The 21441-nt window shown below is 40.5% G+C and overlaps 3 protein-coding genes across 3 annotated transcripts; 1 reads left to right on the top strand and 2 right to left on the bottom strand.

Annotated features, from left to right (window-relative positions):
• Positions 1-2335: 2335 nt before the first annotated feature.
• LOC146385822 (uncharacterized) lies at positions 2336-5751 on the top strand. Its single transcript, XM_084930022.1, has 4 exons — positions 2336-2555; positions 3950-5201; positions 5293-5436; positions 5658-5751. The coding sequence occupies exons 1-2, from the start codon at positions 2504-2506 to the stop codon at positions 4777-4779; spliced, it is 882 nt and encodes a 293-aa protein (XP_084786148.1). The 5' UTR covers positions 2336-2503; the 3' UTR covers positions 4780-5201; positions 5293-5436; positions 5658-5751.
• Positions 5752-7806: 2055 nt separating this feature from the next.
• Positions 7807-13026, bottom strand: LOC146385821 (protein disulfide-isomerase). The gene is made up of 11 exons (XM_084930021.1): positions 12858-13026; positions 12529-12729; positions 11702-11826; positions 11474-11611; positions 11031-11138; positions 10212-10337; positions 9216-9413; positions 9001-9121; positions 8239-8420; positions 8004-8093; positions 7807-7890 (listed from the first exon to the last, which is right to left on the bottom strand). Exons 1-11 carry the CDS (start codon positions 13024-13026, stop codon positions 7807-7809), a joined length of 1542 nt encoding a protein of 513 aa, XP_084786147.1.
• A 2061-nt stretch (positions 13027-15087) lies between these two features.
• On the bottom strand, positions 15088-19374 carry LOC146385820 (lipopolysaccharide-induced tumor necrosis factor-alpha factor homolog). Its single transcript, XM_084930020.1, has 4 exons — positions 19225-19374; positions 18784-18885; positions 16656-16863; positions 15088-16553 (listed from the first exon to the last, which is right to left on the bottom strand). The coding sequence occupies exons 1-4, from the start codon at positions 19358-19360 to the stop codon at positions 16448-16450; spliced, it is 552 nt and encodes a 183-aa protein (XP_084786146.1). The 5' UTR covers positions 19361-19374; the 3' UTR covers positions 15088-16447.
• Between the last annotated feature and the right edge of the window lie 2067 nt (positions 19375-21441).

Raw genomic sequence — 21441 nt, 5'->3', positions numbered from 1 at the left:
ATAACACTATTATGACAGGGCGTCACACTAACACAGTTGCTTGTGTCCAGCTTAGCTCTGTTATTATAAATTGGATTCAAAACGCGCCCAGTTTAATGTCTTAAACTAAACTGACATTAAAGTTTCAATGAACTAAAGTGGTCCCCCTGAGTCAGCACCCAGAAAGCTCGTATCTTTAAAAATGTGGCCATAAATACGAGCGTTGCTAGGACCTTAAAACACTGGGGCTAAATCCAGACCTGAAGTTTCACTCAGAAACAGCACCTTTTTAATATTATTGACTAAATTTCATAGTCACAGTTATATGAAATGTCAAACAATCACAGAGTGATACTGAACTAAACAATCAATGCAATTTGAGTTGTTCTTGTTTGTTCTTTATATTTGATTTATTGTAAGCAGCGGGAATAAAAGCTAAAGAAAAAATAGTAAAAATATGAATGAATCTCTGCTCTCACAGCTTTTATTGTGCCATAATGTCTCCTTTGATACTGTGCTCTTGCTCGTCTTTTGTTGCTCACCTCTTCTTCACCTTTCCTGTTCCTTTCACCAAACTGCTGCACTCTTGTTCTCTGCTCTCGCCTCCTGTTCTGGTTATAATTAGAATGCAGTCAGCATGTGCCAAACAAACTCCCCCCAAATCTATCATGTTTGATATGATGAGAAGGTTTTTAGCATCTTATTTATGCACTTATTCAACAAACTGTATCAATCAATTATTAAACAAATATCAGACTGTAGAAAAGCAAATAATAATGCACTGAGCAAGTTCATGCCATAAGAGCTAAATGGCCATCAAAAGAATATCCTGAATGCCTAATACAGGACAGGCCAACATTTAATGCAGCCACAGATCGACATCAGTCAACTTTCTGCACTTTCCACCTGATCACATCTGTCTTCAAAGTCATGTCACTTCCTCTTTGGTTCATTTATGTTTACTTTTAAATTTGCAGTGACAATAACTTTAGTGACATAGTGCACAAATTATTTCCTATGGACTGCTGGGTTCTCTTGGTTTATTTAAGTTAGTATTTTTAAAGGTGCAGTCAGTCATTTTTTAGGTTACTTGATAGAAAAAACGGATCTTGTACTCATAAACATCCATAGAAAAGTGGATAACAATGACACATTGTTAAATGTGTCATTGGTCACTGCTTAATTCCTCATTCTTTAAGCATTATTCATCCTTAGTATGTCATTTATAAATACAGATATACATTCTTAGAAAGAATCAATTCTGAGCCTGTTCTCCTTACTCCAAGGAGCTTTTCTGAGTTATCATTGTACCAGAGGAGGAGGGCATCCACTACTTATTTCATTTCACCTGAGTTCACCTGTGGGAAAGCACAGCCCCTGAATATTTCTTTGAATTCAGGAGGACTTGGGAACTAATCTTGAGTGATTACTGACTTATCTGACTAAAGCTAACGAACCAGAGAAATTCTCAATTCTATTCTAAAACATCCCAGGTCTGAATTTGTGTCTGCACCTTCACACTCCAGATATGAAGGATCATACCTGTTTTACCTCCAGTGTTGTGCCAAAAAGTCATTGTTTACCAAAAACTGATTTCCAGTGTTTCCGTGTGTTTTTTATGTGTAATGTCTTTACTTATATTGATAAATAGTCTTTAGTGAACATGATTTACAAAAGGGTTATATGTCAAATTTAATAATGACCCGTTTTTTCAAGTATCTTTATAACTCTGTGTTATTTTAACTACATTAAAACCAATCCAGTCCTTTTGGGCCACTTCAAAGCTCTCAAACCAGAAACACTAGCCGCTAGGCAAGGCTAAAGCTACGACCTGGCACGTTTAAAAGCACACGGCTGAGACACCAAAAGACACTTGGGAATGTTCACGTGTTGATAATATGTGATCAGAAAATAAATTAAGAAAGACTGAAGGTGCTGCCACCCTGGGGAATCGATCCCGGCCCTACAGGTCCCGGAAACACTAGCCAATAGGCTAGGCTAAAGCTTAAGCTGCAGCCTGGCCCGCCTGCAAAGTGGGAGTTTTAAAACACATGGCTGAGACGCCAAAACACACTTGGGAATGTTCATAATTGTACAATATGTGATTAGAAAATGAATTAAAGAAAAATTTAAAAGTGCTGCCACACCAGGGGAATCGATCCCAGCCCTCTAGACACTAGCCGGCAGGCTAGGCTAAAGCTAAAGCTGCGATTAGGCAGGCTGGCCAAGTGAATTAACTGTTAATTACCTTGCAGTGAGCTCCGTTCATATAGTTCTATCACGTGCACGTGTAAACACATGTTGGCAACCGTAACCATGGCCTGCCGAGGGTATATAAATGCTGCACAAGGTTCCAATCGTCCGTTTACACTTGCTATTGGACTTGTTTTGACCTGCTCCAACCTCAGCCTGTGGAAAGTTACGTTTTGGAAAATATTTTTCTGAAAGCGGATTTAACTTGCAAGCGACAACAAGTACTTCATCTTTGGATTGTTTGTGCTTGTTTTTCATCTTAACAGCAAAGATGGCTCTTCCTGGACCCCGACTCCTCGACAGTCCCCTGGACTTCGCTGCAGGTACTTTTAACATTTCTTCAGTTATTTTAAGAGTCACTAAATGATTGTTCCAGTGTGAATATCAAGTTTTAATGTTATCAAAATATGTGTATTCCAAGATTTTTCCCCGTAAATTGTTTGTATGCTTTAAATTTTCCGGGAGAGGTGTAGAAAATTTGTAAAATGCCCCAAAATCTGTCTCTGTGGTAACAGCATCTTCAGCATGTCATAACATCAGAACACAGGTGTAAACACACCAGATCCCGGTCCCCTCCTAACATCCTGTTCTTCTCCGGATCAAATGCTTTATTGAAATTAACTATAACTTTTTCCCTGCTACAAAATGTGATGATAAAAATAAAAAAAAAAATAATAAAAAAAAAATCTTAAAACAGTAATCATAGGACAGTAGTAATAATGGTATTAAGACCTATCTTATGTTATGCTAATATTTTTAATAATATATCTTATTATATAGCAAACAGATACACAGGGATAGCATGTGGTAAAAAGATTTCATGTATCTGTCCTTATGGCAGATACAGTCCTCGTGCACATTCCTAATAATGCAGATTTTGAGTTAAGAGTGTTTGTTTGTTTGTTTTTTACTTGACCATGGTTTTCAGACATACCTGCAGAGCTTTGTGTGTTTGCAATTTTAACTTCTGCCAAGGAGGTTATGTTTTTGGTAACTTTTGCTTGCCTGTTTGTGATTGGTCAAAAATGAACAAAAATCTGTGTGGAGTCTGTGGTCAATATATAATAGTACTGTGTAAAGATTTAAAATATCGCGTTACATCTGACCTCAGTACAACTGCTCTTGTACAAACAAAAGCAGTTGTACTGCCTTTGTTTGAGTTGTAAAAGCAGTTGTACTGCCTTTGTTTGAGATGGGGAGTCTAAATGTTACATTATAGTTTGCATCCACATATTGAACCTCTGATGAGGTTTCAAAACGTGTTACATCGTTAATGAAAGAATTAGTTAGTTATAAATTTACTGTACTATATTTATACAATAAGCTATTCATGTCCAGTTATTTACAAATCAATACATATTATCCAGTACTTACTCCAACATAGTGTTTGCATAAAGGCTTACAAAGAACAAATAAAACAAAATGAATGTATGCAAAATACAATAGTGTTACCTTAATAGTACACAGAGTGAGCTGCTTTGGTGGAGGTTTGGAGCTCTTCTATTAAAAATGGATGCTTCACTTAATGATGTGAACTTAGTTGACTTAGTTGTTTTTTTCTTGCATGAACAGGTAGAAGTGTCATTCAGTCTGACATAAATGTAGCCTACAATGCTTTTCTCTCATCGTCTGCTCAGACTAACAGATGTAGGTCTGTTGCTTTAGCACTTGGTGTTTATTACATTCCTAATGTTATTTTAAACTTGTTTCCTCACAGGTCGTCTTGACTACGTGGTTGAGCGTCCTGCAGAAGAAGGCCTTCCTGAAGTCATCAGGATCCTGGATGACACTGACACTGTCGGTGAAGGTGAGTATGGTGAGTATCTCCCTCTCTCACCCTCCCCCTCTTCTCATGAAGCACAGCATCCTGATGACAGTGAAGAGGAAGGTGAGTACCCTCCCAACCTACCTGAGGACGTTGAAGAGGTGAGTGAAGACACTGACAATTCATCTGACTGGAACGACTCAGAAGAGTGGGGCGATTGGCCTAGCGATGACTCGGGGTATGACACCATGGATGAGAGAGATGATTCCCCTCTCATCCGGGAGCTTTCTCCAGAGCCGTTTTGGCACGATTGGCAACGTCCTATTTCTCCAGGTGGTGCCCCATTCGCCATGCCGCCTTTCGGCCACGCCAACGACCCACTCTTCCCTCGAGTCGTTGCCCCAGTCGGTGAACCGTCAGCTGCTCCTCCTTCAGCTGCTCCTTCTTCACCTGCTCTCTTATCTACTCCCTCAGCTGCTTCCTCTCCTGCTCCGTCACCTCCGCCCTCACCTGCTCCTTCTTCTTCACCTGCTCTCTTATCTTTTCCCTCAGCTGCTTCCTCTGCTGATCCTACAGCTTCTCCTTCTCCTTCAACCTCAGTTCTTACCTCCTCAGCAAAGAGAAGGAGAGAAGACACCTGCACTGAAGAGGTAAGTGCAAAGGTAAGCAAGGTAAGTGATGACACGTTCTATGGCCCTTCAACATCATCGGGTTCTTTTGGTGTCAGACGCTTCTGGGAAAGGCCTTTTAACCTTTCACTTGATGACAGCGACTCTGACTAGATTATGTTAGAACTTGTTTTTAAACTTGTAAATATCTTTTAATTTTTAATTAACTTTGTAATATTTAAGTTAAGCCTTTGTGTCTTGTGATCTTTGTAAGACAGCTAACTAAGAATATCTGACTTTTAAAGAATATTAACTAACACATGTGAAATGTATTGTTTTTTCTTAATATGTGACTTTGCCTGTGTGACTGTAAGGTAGTGTTTTAGGTATTGTTACTTCTATTTCTGTTGATATCACAGGTAACTATTTAAATGAATTACATATTTTTCTCAAGCTCTAGCTCACCATGCAGGACAAAGGTAAGTCCATACTTAATGTCAACACAAATAATTAGAAAAGGTTTAAAAATGATGTAGTGAACTGACTGTAGTCTCTTGTTTTTACATAAGGTATAGCCTGTGGCTCAGGGATCAGAGGTGAGGTAAAAACACATAACAGAAGAAAAGTAAATTGAACAACTCGGTGATCTGTGAATTCATCCTTTTGTCTTCGTCTTTTTGTCTTCAGGTGCTTTACACTCGTCCTCTCCCAGCATTCCAGACGGCGCTAACACAGAGAGATGCTCCACCCAGAAGACAGCCTTACCCCAACCCGATGAGAAGGATGGATGACCAAATGACAAACTGGAGAGTGGTGCTGTGTTCCAGCTATGTAAGTTATCACCTCACATTGGCTACAAACTGTTTTGAAGACTAAATCCGTCCAATAGCTGGTGTAAATCATCGTCCTACAGTACTGTAGGTCTAAGTTTATTTATGTTTATGTGTATATGTTGAGTTTAAAATAGCATTTTAACAACATGCTGCAGCTACCTACAATGGAAATGCTGTTTCGTGTTAAAATGACGTCTTTCTTGTGTTATTGCTTTGCAGGGCAGCTGAGAGTGGACAGAGCTGCACAGAGGACCAAAGATCCACTCTCAGCACTTCATACCTGACTGGCCACAGCACCACCCCTCTTCACCCAGGGTGAGGAGGGCCCTGACCCCACCTGCACAGAGGGAGTTGTGAACATGCACTTCTGTGTCGGTGGGTTTAGGAGCCTCCTCACACACACACGGATGAAGACTGTCACTGGAAGATGTCTCCATTGCATCAGCAGGACGTAAGCATTTGTAAAATATTACAGTTTGTGATGTTTTATAAATGTTTTTATTGCTTCATTTCAAACTAGGAGATATAAAATAAACCAGTTTTCATAATATTTTCTGTGTATTTAGTTGTTTTCTTAATAAGTTATTTGGAAAATCATTGCAACCTGTCAGCTTTTTATTGAGGATTTAGAAAGTTGCTGGTGGCCTGAGTGAGTACAGTGGGGTGTTGTTTTTGTCACATGATGAAAGTGACCTCAGGGGGAGCAAAAAGAACAACTGAACAATTTGGGGATTCACAGACTTTGGTAATCGTTAAAAAAATGAAGAAAAATAGTTCTGTGTGAACAAGAAGCTCAAATATAGACCATCCTGACACACTGACACAAATGATCTGCTATCAGTGTTTTCATGAACCTGGGTGAAGGTAATCTGCATGAGTTTAACCTCCCTGTCAAAAACCTGCATGATTCTGTTAGCACTGTAACAATGAGGTCTTGCTCGAGCTACTGATGAAGCTTTATCAATGCTTGTTAAGTTTCCAAATCACATTTTATCCCGATGGTCCAAGGCTTACATCTTTATGCTCACAAACGTACTTCTGTAATTAATCAGTAACCAATTTATTACTTTAAGTTACAGTGTGAGAGGCATTGATGAACATAAATTAGATTTAACCTTCAGAACTGCCTTAATTCTTTGTGGCACCGATTCAACAAAGACCTGGAAACATTCCTCACAGATTTAGTTTCATATTGACATGATAGCGTCACACAGTTGCTTCAGATTTGTCGACTGTGCATCCATGTTGCAAATCTCCTGATCCACCACATGCCAAAGATAATCTGCTGGATTGACATCTGTTATAAAATGAGTATACTGTGGTCATAAAACGATGGGCATGGTCAGCAGCACAACTCAGGGAGGTTGTACCTCTGGAGAGGCTTCTTCCCATTACACCTGAAGTTTTGACCAGTGAAAAGTTTCCTCACACAGTGTTTCCTAGTGTTTCATCAACAAAGGAGAATTTGTTCCTCAGACTGTGCAAAAATTGCATTCACGGTTATTCTGCTGCGAGGGTGAGCTCTGAGATGGGCCCAAGCCATGCTTGCTCCTCAGCAGTCTTTATTTAACCTGATATGTCAAACCCAATTATTGTGGAAGACTCCTCCGACTCTAGAGAAGGAGTTATGGTTTTTGTTTTGATACTTGTAATAAATGTAGCCTTTCTGCAGCTCCGGAGGCCTGGATTGCTGAATTGGACACTCGCAATCCCACCCTTGAAAACCCCGTAGCTGGTCAGGCCCCTGTAGCCGGAGCAGTGGAAGGTGGCGTAGGCCCTGCTAACGGTCTCCCAGCAGGTTATCCTGAGCAGATGGGAAATCATGATGGCTGGGTGACGGTGAGGAGGGAGCATAGTCTTAAACAGAAGCCCTGACGCACCACAAACCTGTTCATGTGTCTAACTGTTTCCTCCACTCGGCGACACACCCGCCATGGATCAAACTCTGGTAATTGGTGATTCTGTTCTGAGACACGTGAAGACAGCAGCAACCATAGTCAATTGTCTTCCAGGGGCCAGAGCAGGTGACACTGAGGGAAATTTAAATCTGCTGGCTGAGGGTAAACCTGAATTCAGTAAAAGTATAATTCACATCAGCAATAATGACACCCGGTTACTTCAATCGGAGATCACTAAAATCTGTGTCAAACATACTGTGTCTTCTTTCAGTATTCAACATTTTCCATTTAAAGTTTCATTAAATATCAAAAATGATGTTTTGAGACTTTAATGCAGAATCCAAAAAAGAAAAAGTATTTTTTTATTTAGAAACATTTAAAGAGCATCATTTTACACACACACACACACACACACACACACACACACACACACACACACACACACACAGAGTCATGTCTTTGTTGTTGTATTAAAGCTCATCTTTGGTGTTGTTGGCTTTTTTTGCCTCCTCAGCTTTCATGGCCTCAGTGTACTTCCTCCTGTCTTCATCCTCCTGGATACACAAAGGAGAAAAGTATATTTTTAACTGAAAGAAAAAGGCAGCTCTCAAACACACAGACAGCTATAAAAACACACAAAGGCACAAGTGTAAGGAAGATCATTCACCTTAGCTCTGTATTTTTTGGCTTTCTCCATCTCCTTCTCTACAAACTTAATCAGGGGTTTCAGCTTCTTTTTTCCAGTGTAAACCACCACCTACGACACAGACCACACAGAGACCTCACTGTAATGAGCCTGGTTTCCTCTAAAGAGCAAATAATTCCTTTTTTAAAATCTGTTTTTCGTGATGATATCATGGGCTTTAATAAAAACGATTAATCGCCTCATAATTGCCTCGTACCCTTTCAGCATACAGAGCAGGAAACAAGCAGAGTGCTGGGTACGTGCCCTGCACTGACAAGTTGATATCATTGGCTGAAGCATCGATACGAGCGATGACCACGTCCTCGCGCTCCTCAAAGGCCTCAGCTAGTTCCTCCCACAGTGGAAACACAGCGCGGGACTCTTTACTGTAGGGCAGATCTTCAATACAAACACATACAATTACTTTAGGAAGCTCTCTATGTTTGCACTTTTAATCACAACATAAATTTGAACTTTCCTTGTATCAAATGCCCTAAATAAGGGCATCATTTTTTTTAATCTGTCAAATTTCATCACATTGTTTGGGATGCATCTCTGCAGTCTGTCTATGGATCTTAAATAGAATTTGAGTGATGGTTTTAGCTGAACTACATAAAGGATTGGCACAGACTTGGTTGCTTGTGTTGGTTTGCTCATTTTCTGAAAGGTTAACTGATCATTGCATTGAAGGGGACTTCTTCAAGTGTTTGTATTGCCTGGGAGATCTGTTCAAACACTTTTTTGACTCATCATGTTAGAGAATCTTTTTCCTTATACTCTCAGGGCCCTTTAAATACACTCTGAACAACTCAAATCATGTGCGTTTTCAACCTAAAGGCTTGAAGGTGCTGTTTAGCTTATGGGATTCAGAGGGTGGTCGCCAATTTTAGTCACCAATGACTCCCAGTATAACTTAGGGCCCTCTTTAAAAAGAAAAACAAATTAAAGCATGATATTAAAATGAACAGTGTTTACATACAAAACAGGACAAAAACAGTCTTGTCTGGGTTAAAGGCAACTTTCTCCAGATTCATCCCCACCAGCTCCTTCACTGGTTTTTGGTCCCATCCTTCAGGTATCGGCTCGCTCTGCATCTTAGGCTGTTAGAAATACACAAGTCCATTAAACACATAAAGACGAGCTGCCTCCCGGGTTCTGTCTCTGTGCCACACAGCAGAGGTGAGTGGGACTTACCTTGGCTTTGCCCTCGAGGTAGTCCTGGCAGAACCTTTCTATGATCTCTACGTTCAGGGCGTCAGAGGGCAGATGGTAGGTCACGTGATTTGACAGGTTAACCAGTCGGATTAGGGGAGCCTCAAAGTCCCGCACCCGGAAGTACTCCATCATTCTGCCATTGCGAAGCTCAGCCACGTTCACCAACACAAACAAAATCTGACACACAAACACATACAACCCTCAGACGCTCCTGTGCATCACAACAAGGCCAACGTGCTCTGCGGGGATACTTAAGAGTCTGCAAAGAGCAGTTTGAGTTGGAGAGCCCAGGAAGAAACATTCTGGCAAGCGCTAACTTTCAAACAACCCTCGTACGACTGTGTAAGTGCAAAATGTAAATGGCCTGCATTTGTATAGCGCTTTACTTAGTCCGTAAGGACCCCAAAGCGCTTTACACTACATTCAGTCATTTACCCATTCATGATGGCAAGCTACATTGTAGCCACAGCTGCCCTGGGGCGCACTGACAGAGGCGAGGCTGCCAGACACTGGTGCCACCGGGCCCTCTGACCACCACCAGTAGGCAAACAAGATACTAGCCCAAAACATGGGGCTAGTATATTGCCCAAGGTTATTTGGCATACAGCCAGGAGGGAGCGTGGGATCGAAACACCGACCTTCTGATTAGTGGCTGACCTGCTCTGCCACCTGAGCTACAGCCACCCGTAAGAATGCACTAAACAGTATGGTCAAAAACAAAGGAAAAATTAAACTAAATCTATGTGCTGTATTCATTCTTATCTCACTCTGGGACTAGAGTAAGGGTCAGATAGGGTCATTTGTTTATGATTTGCTGTTCTGCAGCCAAACTGCTCACAAGACCTTAGTAAAGAACTGGTTCGGGTAAAAAGTAGGTTTAAGGTGAGGATTAATGTTATTTATGCGATAGAGTCAAGGTCAGGGGCTGAAAATACATTATTATTGACCTCAAAAGCACAGACATATGTTAGGTACCTTCATCCTGAATGTCTCTGCAGCGGTGCTGAAGGCAGAAAAAATCTCATCAAAGTCTTCTGAACTTTTGTTGACAAAGAGAAGAGCGTGGTTTAACACAGGCGAAGATAAGATCTGAGAGGCTGTCTGCAAAAGGAGACAAAGCAGTTCAAACACTTAAGCAGTGAAGCTGGATTTCAGCTGGCGCTAATGGTAAGGCAATTCAGCACATTTTTAAGTTCAATGGACAGAGCCCTCTACTGGCTGAGATGATCATAACAGGTGCAAATGAGGATATTAAGTTGTAATTGAGCCGCTAACTGCAAAGGCAGGAGGTCAGGGTGGATAAAGATGACAACAAACTCCAGCTCTGTGTGCCAAAGCTCCAGTGCATCCATCAGTGTGAATGCGTGTGATAAAAAGCACTTAAACTTCAGTTAAAGTGCTGTGCAAACTAGCTTGATTGCTCTTTCAGAGTATAAAAACACCTTTTAATATGGCATCATGTATGCCAAAGAGGTGGATAAATATTAAAATTGATTTTCAACATAATGCGATCCAGTACCACCACCACCCACAACGACCTCAGTGATAAAGATAAAGTAGAATAATCACCTTTCGGGCAATGTCAACAATAGACTTATAAAAGTTTATGGCAGAAGAGCTGCATTACACTGCAAGGTGCAAGGTGCTCGGTGGGTGTAGCCTACATGAAAACAGCAATTAGATTTCAGTCAGCAGAGATTTTCCCTGAAAACCATCCCAGTGGATTCAGACCAAACCGTTCCTACTGTAGCTGTTGTATATGTGTGAAAATACACCATGCACACAACACTGTACCTGCCCGGTGTACTCAGTGACTGGGTCCATCTGATAGATGGTGATAAAGACGATCAGGACCCCTTTAGATGTCTCAGGCGTCATTTTGTAAGCCTTGATGAGCTTAGACTGCAGTGGGCACACACAGACACACAAACATACATGGTATCACAGGTAAGACTATAACCAACAAGTCTGCTTTATATATTTATGCTTCTTTTGTAAAACTCTGGATGCAACATCAAGATTTCTTTCAGTTATGCGTGTCTTTTTGAAGGCTCACAGTGAGGTTTATGTTTAAAATCTCACTCATGTTTTATGGCATTCACCCACAGCTAATTTCTCTTAACTAAACAGAACTAAAAACTAACTAGAGAACTAAAACCTCTCTTCACATAGAGCAATGTCACAACTAGTATTGTTTTTGTGAACCGGTGTGTTTGTATGCGTTGTGCGTGAAGAACCTTTTTGAGCATCAGAACAACATCATGTGTGAGGCCATATTTGGCGATGACGCCATCGTCCTGCGTCACCACAAACCTGACGTCAGGAAGCTCGACCGCTGTGGCGTAGAACACCTGGACGTACTCGTGGTTCAGCTCCTGCTTACACGCAAACGCATAGAAACTGTCGGAGTGCGGTAGATGCACAACATAATAGAGAAGAGAACTCAAGCGAGGCTTTTGTTTTACCTTAAAGAATCCAACCACTGTCACCTCTTCTGACGCCTCTGATTGGCTGAGATCAGTGACGAGGTCAGCAGCTGACCCTGCCCTCCGTTTCAGCCAGGTCAAGATGGAAGCCGAGTTCTGAGGAACTTCAGGACAATCCAAGATCACAAATCACTTTACCATTAATATTTTACCCAAAACAATTAAGATTCAACAGCTGAGGGGATCCTAATAACTCCTGGTGCTCTGCAGGAAATATGAAACAACAGCCAGTAAACTCTAACCATTGGTGTTTCACAACAAATGGCAGGCTAGTTGACTCAAAGAGACATATCTGAAAAGTTCAAGGCAAAATTTAATGACAGGGTGTCAGCTTTAACAACTTAACTGCAGCATGTGCCTCTTTCATCCTGATCTTTTCGCATGTTTCCAGAATAAGAGCAAACTTTCATACAAAAAATGCAATTAAAATTTGTGCTGGATAACTTTAGAGATATATGGTTCATATGAAAACATAATGACTCCAGCCAGGGCTTTCACTGCTGTTTTTTATTACCATCGGTGGTGCCAGCGAACATCATGATGAAGTCAGAGCACTAGTAGAGGACAAAGCCCTCGAACAGAGGTAGAGGAAGATTCAAACCAAAGCATCTCTTTGTTTCTCTATTGTTTCCTAATAATCAGAACCCTGATTTTTCATTCGCTTTGTCACATGATAAAATAAGTGTGGATCATTTATTTTTCAGCAGTATGCCATATCTGGAGCTACTCCTCTGGGTCATGTCATATGATATACATCGTTCTTGTTAAAAGAATAAATGAGATGAATGAAACTCTTCTGCACGTACCAGGGCAGGCTACTGGGTTGTGTTTATCTCCGGAGATGTACAGTCTGATTACCGGGTGGCCTGTCGCGTTCAGTTCTTTAGCCAGGTCCTTCTCTTTTGACACATCAACCACTGCCAGCTTGACCTTTGACCCCTTGAGCTCTGCTGCAGCTCCTTGGAAAGCTGTAGACACACGCTGGCTTTCTCCCGACAGAGGTGCAACTGACAGACACGCAGAGGAAATGAGGATTTGATTTCTTACACACCTTGCAGTCGCCTGTTTGTGCGCTTACCATATGAAAGTATGAAGGTCAAAGGTCATGCTGTACAAGGCTTGATGTTTAACTTACAGAAGTGCACCAGGAGTTGGTCATGCTTTCTCAGCGCCCTTTTGAAATTCCCCTTCTTCAGCTGTAACACTCCGTCTTTCTCTGGGAACTGTTTGTCTTCCTTCGTGTCGGCGGCGATGCATACGCCGAGACAGAAGGCCGTCACGCACAGCAGCAAAAGCCTCTTCATGGCGGTTCAGTCTCACACTGACAAACTGGACTAGCTTGGCAAGATGGTACGGAGGGAGCGGTGAAAGGGAGGTCTGATGTGTGTATCAGTGCCGAGGAGGTATAACTGTGAATCCTTGCGTTATCTGCCGCCTGGACCCAGCAGCCTATAGTTGATTAACTTTCCTATCTGAGCACTGCTGTATGTCTGCTATTGGCTGCTGTTCATATCAGGCTCTAGTATCTAAACGCTAAACCCTAACGTTGTTGCCTGTACAAGGTCACACAGCAGACATAAAAGAGGAAGTTACTCACACATTTGTTGTTTGTGTTCATATGCAAAATGCACCCATTTGCCCTCGAAAATACATAAATGCATGTTTTGTTTTTGGTCCAGTAACGAAACATGACCTCAACTTGGCAGAGATACTAAACATTCACTACAGCATTAAAGGCAGGGAAAGAAAGCCCATTTATCACTTTATTTAACAGCCTTTTCTGCTTGATCCCACACTGTCATATCATTTTATCACACTGTTTTTATACTGGACTTAACAGAGGGTTAGATAACAAGAAAAATGTCTGTACAACAATTGCATGGTTAGCTTAGCTTAGCATTAAAGAATAGAAACAGCACCAGGATCACTTAAGCTGGCAAATTATGTTCTATAAAAACTGTTTAATCATAATGAGGTAAGTAAGAACATTTTATCTGGTGATACAAACAGCAAAATACCAGAAAACTGCTTAAAATAGATGAGTACCCCCATTACCTGCAGCTAGTTTGAAGTTTGAGTTTGTTTTCATCTGCAAGAGTAGCTAATTTCGGCTGGTTAGTAAATGTTAAGTACCACACAGGTTTTCCTGTTGTTCATATTCTGAGAGATTCATATCAAAGCTCCCTCTGTGCTCGATTGTTTCTTGGTCAGACTTGCTGGTCTCCAGTGAAGTGACTGATAGCTATCTAGCTGCAAAATCTTTTCAAACGTGCCAAAGCCAGGTAAGATATACAAGTTGTGTTTGTCTACTCCACATTTACAGTCCAGCTAAGATACCTACAAGTGTGCTGAATCAAAATTGAAAAGGGTAACTGCTAATACACACCTCCTTTATTCTTTAATAGACCTCATTTTAAAATCTAACATTGGTGCAGAGTCAAAGGTAATGGGATTAAAAATAAAATCGCTACTGAAATCAAACAAACTACTACACTGACAGAAGTTACACATACAGTCACTATAAGGAAGCAAATAGTACAGCTTCTGTCAGCTCGAAGGTTTTGCATATCAGGATTTAACAACAACAAGTACATCCCATGATTCAGTAGCTTGTAGAACCACCTTTAGCAGCCGCAAATTAATCACTTTCTGTATCACTTTCCCTTTCCCTCTCTCCATTGTGGAGGAATTTTATTCCACTCCACTCTACAGGTTTACAAGTCATACTTGATCAGTCTTTTTCTAATTGTACTCCCATGAAGTGTAACATTTAACCAAGCCCTGTAGAGTATGAGATGCAGCTCTTGCAGTTTTTCTGATTATTGGATCTTCTGTATGTTGGGGTGAATTTGCTGGGATGTTTATTCCTGGGATGACTGGCAGCTGTCTTGAATGTTTTCTACCTCGCTGTAAAATGAAGGACTTTAAATTGTTGGTAAATGACCTTGCGACCCTTTCCAGATTGATGGAAAATAAAAACTTTTTCTCTAAGATCACTGTCTGTCATCTTTGTTGTGTGCTAACACACACCTGAATGCTTCAGAGTAGCAAACACCAAAAACCTCTGCTTTTATAGAGGTGCTCACCCGCGGTCATCAGTTAATCAAGTGCAATCCAAGTTTCTATAGAAACACTAATGTTGTACTTAGTTTTTCACACACTGCTTCTGCATTTTGGCTTATTTTTTTGCTAATTAAATGATGACAGAGGGTAATATCTCATTGATTTATCATCTATCAAGTCTTCAACTTCAAGACAGCTAACTGTCTCCTGATATGTAAATACTTGGAATTTGAAGAGGGAGTACTTTCTTTGGACCATTTCTATGTGATAGATTTCCAACGCATCACAACCATTAAGGCATTTTAAGGATTTCTATTTATTTATGAATTTTTTTGATCACATAACATATTTGTAAAGCTAAACATTTATAGGTCTGCTTGTCAGAGAGTAAACATTGCTGGTGTAAACAAACCTTTTATATGTTGCTAAGTAAATAGAAGTCCTGTAAATCAGCGGTCCCCAACCTTTTTTGCGCCACGGACCGGTTTATGCCCGACAATATTTTCACGGACCGGCCTTTAAAGTGTTGCAGATAAATACAACAAAATAAAACTAGTACCGGTACCGAAAAAAAGAAGATTTATTCATAACACACGTGAAAAGACCCAGGAAAACAGAGTTAACGATAAAAAACGATATCAAAATAACGCTAAAAACCGATAAAAACCCTGAAAACCATACATTTCACACCCGAGCCTCAACTCTCGCGGCCCGGTACCAAACGACTCATGGACCGGTACTGGTCAGTGGCCCGGGGGTTGGGGACTACTGCTGTAAATCAGTTCAGGAACAGGTTTCAATCAGGAGTGGCTGGCATTTGGCCACACGACAGAATGAGTCAGTCCCACTGACTGATTACAGCTGCTTAGAAAGCAGTGCAGCAGAGTTAGGTCACCATTCTCACATGAAATAATAACAGATATAATAAATATAATAATTTAAACCACATAACCTTTTTTCTAACTATCACTAAGAGTAAAATAGTGCAGTTAGGCAGTTAAAGGTACTTTAAAAACTTCAGTTGTACCTGCAGTAAAGCTGAAAAACATCAAAGTTTTGTTTTTTTCGTTTTCAGATATAGAAATCACAGTCAGTTTGATTAAAAAGCAATGAAAGCTTAATTATAAATGATAAAAGAATTTAGTGCAGAGCTGTAAAACTCTTTTCATGTTAGAATTTGGACAAATGTGGTTAAACATGGCTGCATTTCACTGTCTGCAATGAAGAAGGACTGTCCTGCACTTGCACGTCAAACTGTCTTTAGGGGAGTGTAAAGTGTTATTGCTGTGTGTCATTTAATTATAATGAACTCACACTGTAATACATTTGTACAAAATTAGAAAGTGCGAAAAGTGTTTTTGTGTAATTTCTTTTTCATATTTACGTCCTAGAAATGCTTTTCTGCTTGTGAGCCTTAAAGTGTGAAAAAAAAGGAAAAATGTCTCAGTACAGCTACCAGCTGTGGTAGTGTGTGTGGTGACCTGGAGGTCCTCTGTAACAGTCTGGGAGAGTTTGTACAAAAGTCTCCACATGACTCCGGGCCTCTCCTCAGCCATCATCTGTGTAAAGTATTCGTTTGCCATAGATGTCACACTAGCATCACAAGTTCATTAGTTCATTTGTCCACACTTCGATGTGTAAGGTTAATTAATCCTCACAGGGTCATCTTTTGTGCACGTGCAGAGGGTTTCCACACTGTGGGCAGGAGTGATGTGTGTCTTGCATTCCCCGTACCATTAATGGAATGAGACAGAAACCGCAGATGAGCCTGAAACACAAGCACAGAAAACACCAATGAAGCTGTGCTCAAGCTCGTTTAGCGCCGGTGCACATGCAATACTCCTCCTGTGTGAGTGTTTGGGGCTCTTACCCCGCCATTGCAAGAATGACACACCAGCACCAAGCAGCTGTCCCAGGTACATGTGTGACTTTACTGGTTACAAGATGACTGCAGTGTGGGCAGCGTACCAAACCGGGGGCGCCTCTCAGATATTCCACCGCTATGGGAACAGGCTGCGGCTGGCTCACTACTGCTATCGGCTGAGTTTGTCTGCTGTTGACCCGCGGTGCAGCACCAGCTGCCATTCAGGAGACAGATGAAGTTATTAGAAGGAGAGAAGAACATGTAAGGCGGAAGCTTATACACCCACTGGACACTTTGTTAGGTACACCTAGCTAGTACTAGGTTGGACGTCCTTTTCCCTTTCAAAACTGCCTTTACAGCTTCATGGCAAGATTCCAACAAGGCGCCAGAAACATTCCTCAGAGATTTTCCTCCATATTGACATGATGACATCACACAGCTGCTGCACATCCATGATGCAAATCTTCTGTTCCACCACATCATGAAGATGTTGAATTGAAATCTGATGACTATGGAGGCCATATGGTCAGGAAAACCCGTCTGAGATGATTTGAGCTTTGTATATGTGGTGTTTATGCTGCGTGCATAACGTTAGGGACTGCTTCTCTGTTACTCCTGATAATCCCTGCAGTCAAAGCTTATTTCAAAAGCAGCTTGTGTCCTTGCTGTTGCTGCATCAAAACTCTTAAATGACCTCCCAGATGACCTCGTGCAAGCATCAGTGAAGACTGTTTTTAAATCTGAGCTGCCTTTTCTGTTAAACTTGTGAAACAGTTGAATTGTTGAGCTGTGATTGGAGGATTGGCTGCTGTTAGCTGCTGTTTTTTTTTATAGGAACCTGTTTATTCTGTTTTATTTTGTGTAACACATTTTGGTTTTAAATATCCTATAGAAATAAAACGTATTTACTTACTTAGACCAAATGACTGACTCTCTTGTTCAATTTTGTTGAGCCAGTTTAAACTGTAGCCTCAGTTTCCTGTTCGTAGCTGACAGGAGAGCCACTCAGTGCGGTCTTCTGCCTCGAGGATCAACATGTTGTGTGTTCAGAAATGCTCTTCTGCATATCTTGTTTCCTGATGCCTTTCTATGAGCTAGAAACAGTTTGGCTATTCTCCTCTGACCTCTGGCATCAACAAGGTATTTTGATCCAGAGAACTGCTGTTCACTGGATATTTTTGGCCCATTTTATGTAAACCCTAGAGATGGTTGTGTGGAAAAATCCCAGGAGATCAGCTTTTTCTGAAATACTCAGACCAGCTTGTCTGATGAGAACAACCGTGTCACATTCAAAGCCACGAATGCCACCTTCCTTCCCCATTCTGATGCTCCTTTTCAATTTCAGCACGTTATCTTGACCATATCTGCATACCTAAATGCATTTAGTTACCTCCCTGTGATTTTCTGATGAGATACTTGCATTGACAGTCAGATGAAAAGGTGTACCTAACAAAGTGGCCAGTAAGTGTAAATAGCAGTAAAGAGATCATGCTTATAGTATTGATGTAGTCTTGATACTTGCCTTGTCGGGGACGCGAGGACGCAGCAGCTGGAGCAGAAGCTGCAGCGCGAGCACGAGAAGCATGCGGATTAACTGTAACACAGAAAAACCAAAATTTAACCTAATGTAGCTTTTTAAATACTTACACTTTGACCCTTTAAAGTCTGAACCATGAAATAATTGCCAGAAAGTTCAAGATTTTTGAAAATATTGTGAACCTTCTGAGAAAAAACATATTCATTTGCATACATGAGTTTACTTTGAAATTATATTTGTTACATTTGTTTCTCTCTCTCTAGTGCTGTTTAGACAGGCTTTCCACGGGGATCACGGTGATGATGTAGAAGTCTCAAAAACTCACAAAAACTCATGAATTAAATATGATACGACAGGCACTGTGGGGTTAAAATACAAACATTTGGTGAGTAGACTACAGACAGCATATGGACTGAGGCTCTTACATTGTGAAACCAGCGTGCAGCACATAGAGACTGAACTGAACTTGCTGAGCATGCCTACATGCCTAAACGCCTTGGTTTGCTGCCATGTGATTGGCTGATTTGATATTTCCGTTAATGAGCAGTTGAACAGGTCTACATAACAAAGTCAATATTAAAAGTGCAATCTTTATACTTTGAGTAATGGGATGGACTATGACTCCAGTGCTTTGGTGGGGAGGCGAGGACACGGCAGTTGGCACAGACAGGACAGGAAAAGGATCTGGCTGAACTGTAACTGTGATTTAAAAAAAGAAAAAGAAATGTTTACATGTTATTTTGCAGTCACACTAGGGTTTCCTTCCACGCTTTACTTTAAATATATATATTTTTTAATTTACTTCAGAATGCACTGAAGTGGTTGTCTGGCAGAGTAAAAGCATAAATACACTTAATGATGACATTTCTACAAATCAGCCTGGTAAAACTGGTATTTCATGTAAACAGTATGCCAAAAAATGAATAGAAAAGGACACATGTTCATATGTAATCTGCCTAGTGTGTACATCCTGTCAGCAATATCTCACGAGCTGACTCAAGAAATGGGGTTAAAAGAAGCAGAAAGATTTTATCTCACCTGCTTCTCTGTAGGCAGGTGGAGGTGTCGGTGGGGATGAGAGAGAGGCGTCATAGGCAGGCGGGGGGGCGTTAAAAGCTGCAATGGGCAGAGCAGGAGGTTGGCGACTGGCCTCCTCATATGAAGGGGGGTCCATCCAAACAGGTCAAACAGGATACTGTCATGAAGACGAAAACAGAAATGTAGATAAGAGCAAGTTTGAAATGTGTGTTTTCATCACAGATAGTTAATTACATAAAAATGATGTAAGTCTATACCCAGATATCTTTGTATGTTTGATTTGGTACAGTCTTGCTTTCCAGATAAAACCCCAAAAGGGCATTAATGTAAGACTCTTCTTCACAATTATCGAGTCACGTAGCTCCTGCTGTTGATAACATCTGTGCTTTTCCTTCATTGACAAATTAAATATATTTTTAGTTGTCATCACTTTAAAACAGGTTATTTCTGATCTTCATTCATAAGTCGTCACAATCTTCTAGTATTTGGTGGGGAAAAAAGCTGACAATGATCTCGTGTTTGGTGAACCCACATTAGCGAGTCTTAACACACGACTAATGTCACATGTTAGGTTCTTAACATGTGACACGAGTCATGTGAGACTCTTATCAGAATTGTGATAAAAGTATTCGTGGAGTCAGTCGTGCCCTTTTTCTTTTGCTGTTCTTCTTTTAGGGGTAATTTGTTGGACTGGATTATTAGGAAAGTTACTTTTATCAAAAGTTGTACTTACATTAAAAATGTATTTACATGATCCAATGCATCACTTTATAATTTTACTTTTTAGGATTAGTGGAAGCGATGACCAGCTTAAAGTTGTTTACCTGGTGATAAAGGATCCAAAGGACATTACGTGTGTGAAAACACTATTGAATTAAGCAAAATTACTTTATTTCCAAGTAATTTTCGCTGGATTACTTGTCATTTAGCTCACTAACAAAAACTGAAGTTCACACATACTGGTGCCCACTCCTTTCCCTCATATTTCCACTCTATTATCACTGTGCTTTCCAGTCAGAGTCAGACTTATTTTTGTTAGTCTCTCTCTCCAGTATCAAAATATAGAAAACTGAAAAATAGACCATGTGAAAGAGTACATTATATACAAAAAGGACATTTTTTTTATTGACAAGACAACATGTAATATATACAGTCTCAGTAAAAGTGCCAGTAATCCAATTAATTAATACATGGTTACGAAAGACTATTGTTTAAAAAAATGACATTGAATCACGTGTAAGCCTAAACATCTCAAAAGTTGAAGCAGTACTTGTACTTTTTGTACTTTGTTACAGAGAGAGTGTTAGTTTGGTACAGCTAACATACAGCAGTGATAATAATGAATGACGGTATCAAACAATGATCCGCAGTCACAGACTCTCTGTCTCTGTTTAGGACTGAATCAGAGAAACTGGAAAAAAAATGGGAATGAATAAAACCAACATATAAGGTTTTAAGAATGAAAAAATAACATTTTATACTTAATTTCTTTTATATACCCTGGGCTTTTCCAGCTTGCATTTCAAATGAAATGTGCTGTGTGTACACTAGCTTCTTTCAGTTTATCCTGGTGTTACTGTGGGCGCACTGGAAAGAGTCAATTGTAAAGTAGTTTATGTGGCGGTTTAGCTCTTTGTATGCCAGGCTCTGTGATGCTGAGTCTCATATTACTGCTTTTAAGTCTGAAGCTCTGATTCTGCCGTAATAGCTACTTGCATTATCTCTCCTCCTGACTGCTAAACAATGAAAGGCGCTACATATCCAGTCTTTCATTGTTTAGCACTGCTGGTTTAAAGTGACAGCATCAGAACAATACACACAGTGTAACATGTGATGGCGTAAATCAGTCTTTTACTCATACTTCGCATACTTTAGTGCCGCACACATTAATCTTAGTTGTGTTTTAATGTAACTATAGAAGCCATATATATATATATCAGCAGCTTCATCCCTTTTATGGATTATAAAAATAGAAACAAATGTCAAATCTAGACTGTTAGTCTATATAGTTGCACTGTTTTTAAACTGGTGTGAAATATTCACCCTTTTAAACGTGTATTACTCATCGTCCACCTTTTTATCAAGATGACACAGAATTATTACAGCATGTAAACACAACTCCGACTGGCAAAGATGTATTTTTCAACCCCTATATCAGAGAAAACTGAGTGTATCAGCCATGAAATGCACCCGCTGAATGCAGTCAAGTCACTCGAG

This window comes from Perissodus microlepis, chromosome 6 (genome assembly GCF_051167445.1).
Source record: "Perissodus microlepis isolate ML-2025 ecotype Zambia chromosome 6, ASM5116744v1, whole genome shotgun sequence".
Taxonomy (NCBI): Eukaryota; Metazoa; Chordata; class Actinopteri; order Cichliformes; family Cichlidae; genus Perissodus; species Perissodus microlepis.
This window is presented reverse-complemented; position numbering and strand designations above follow the sequence as displayed.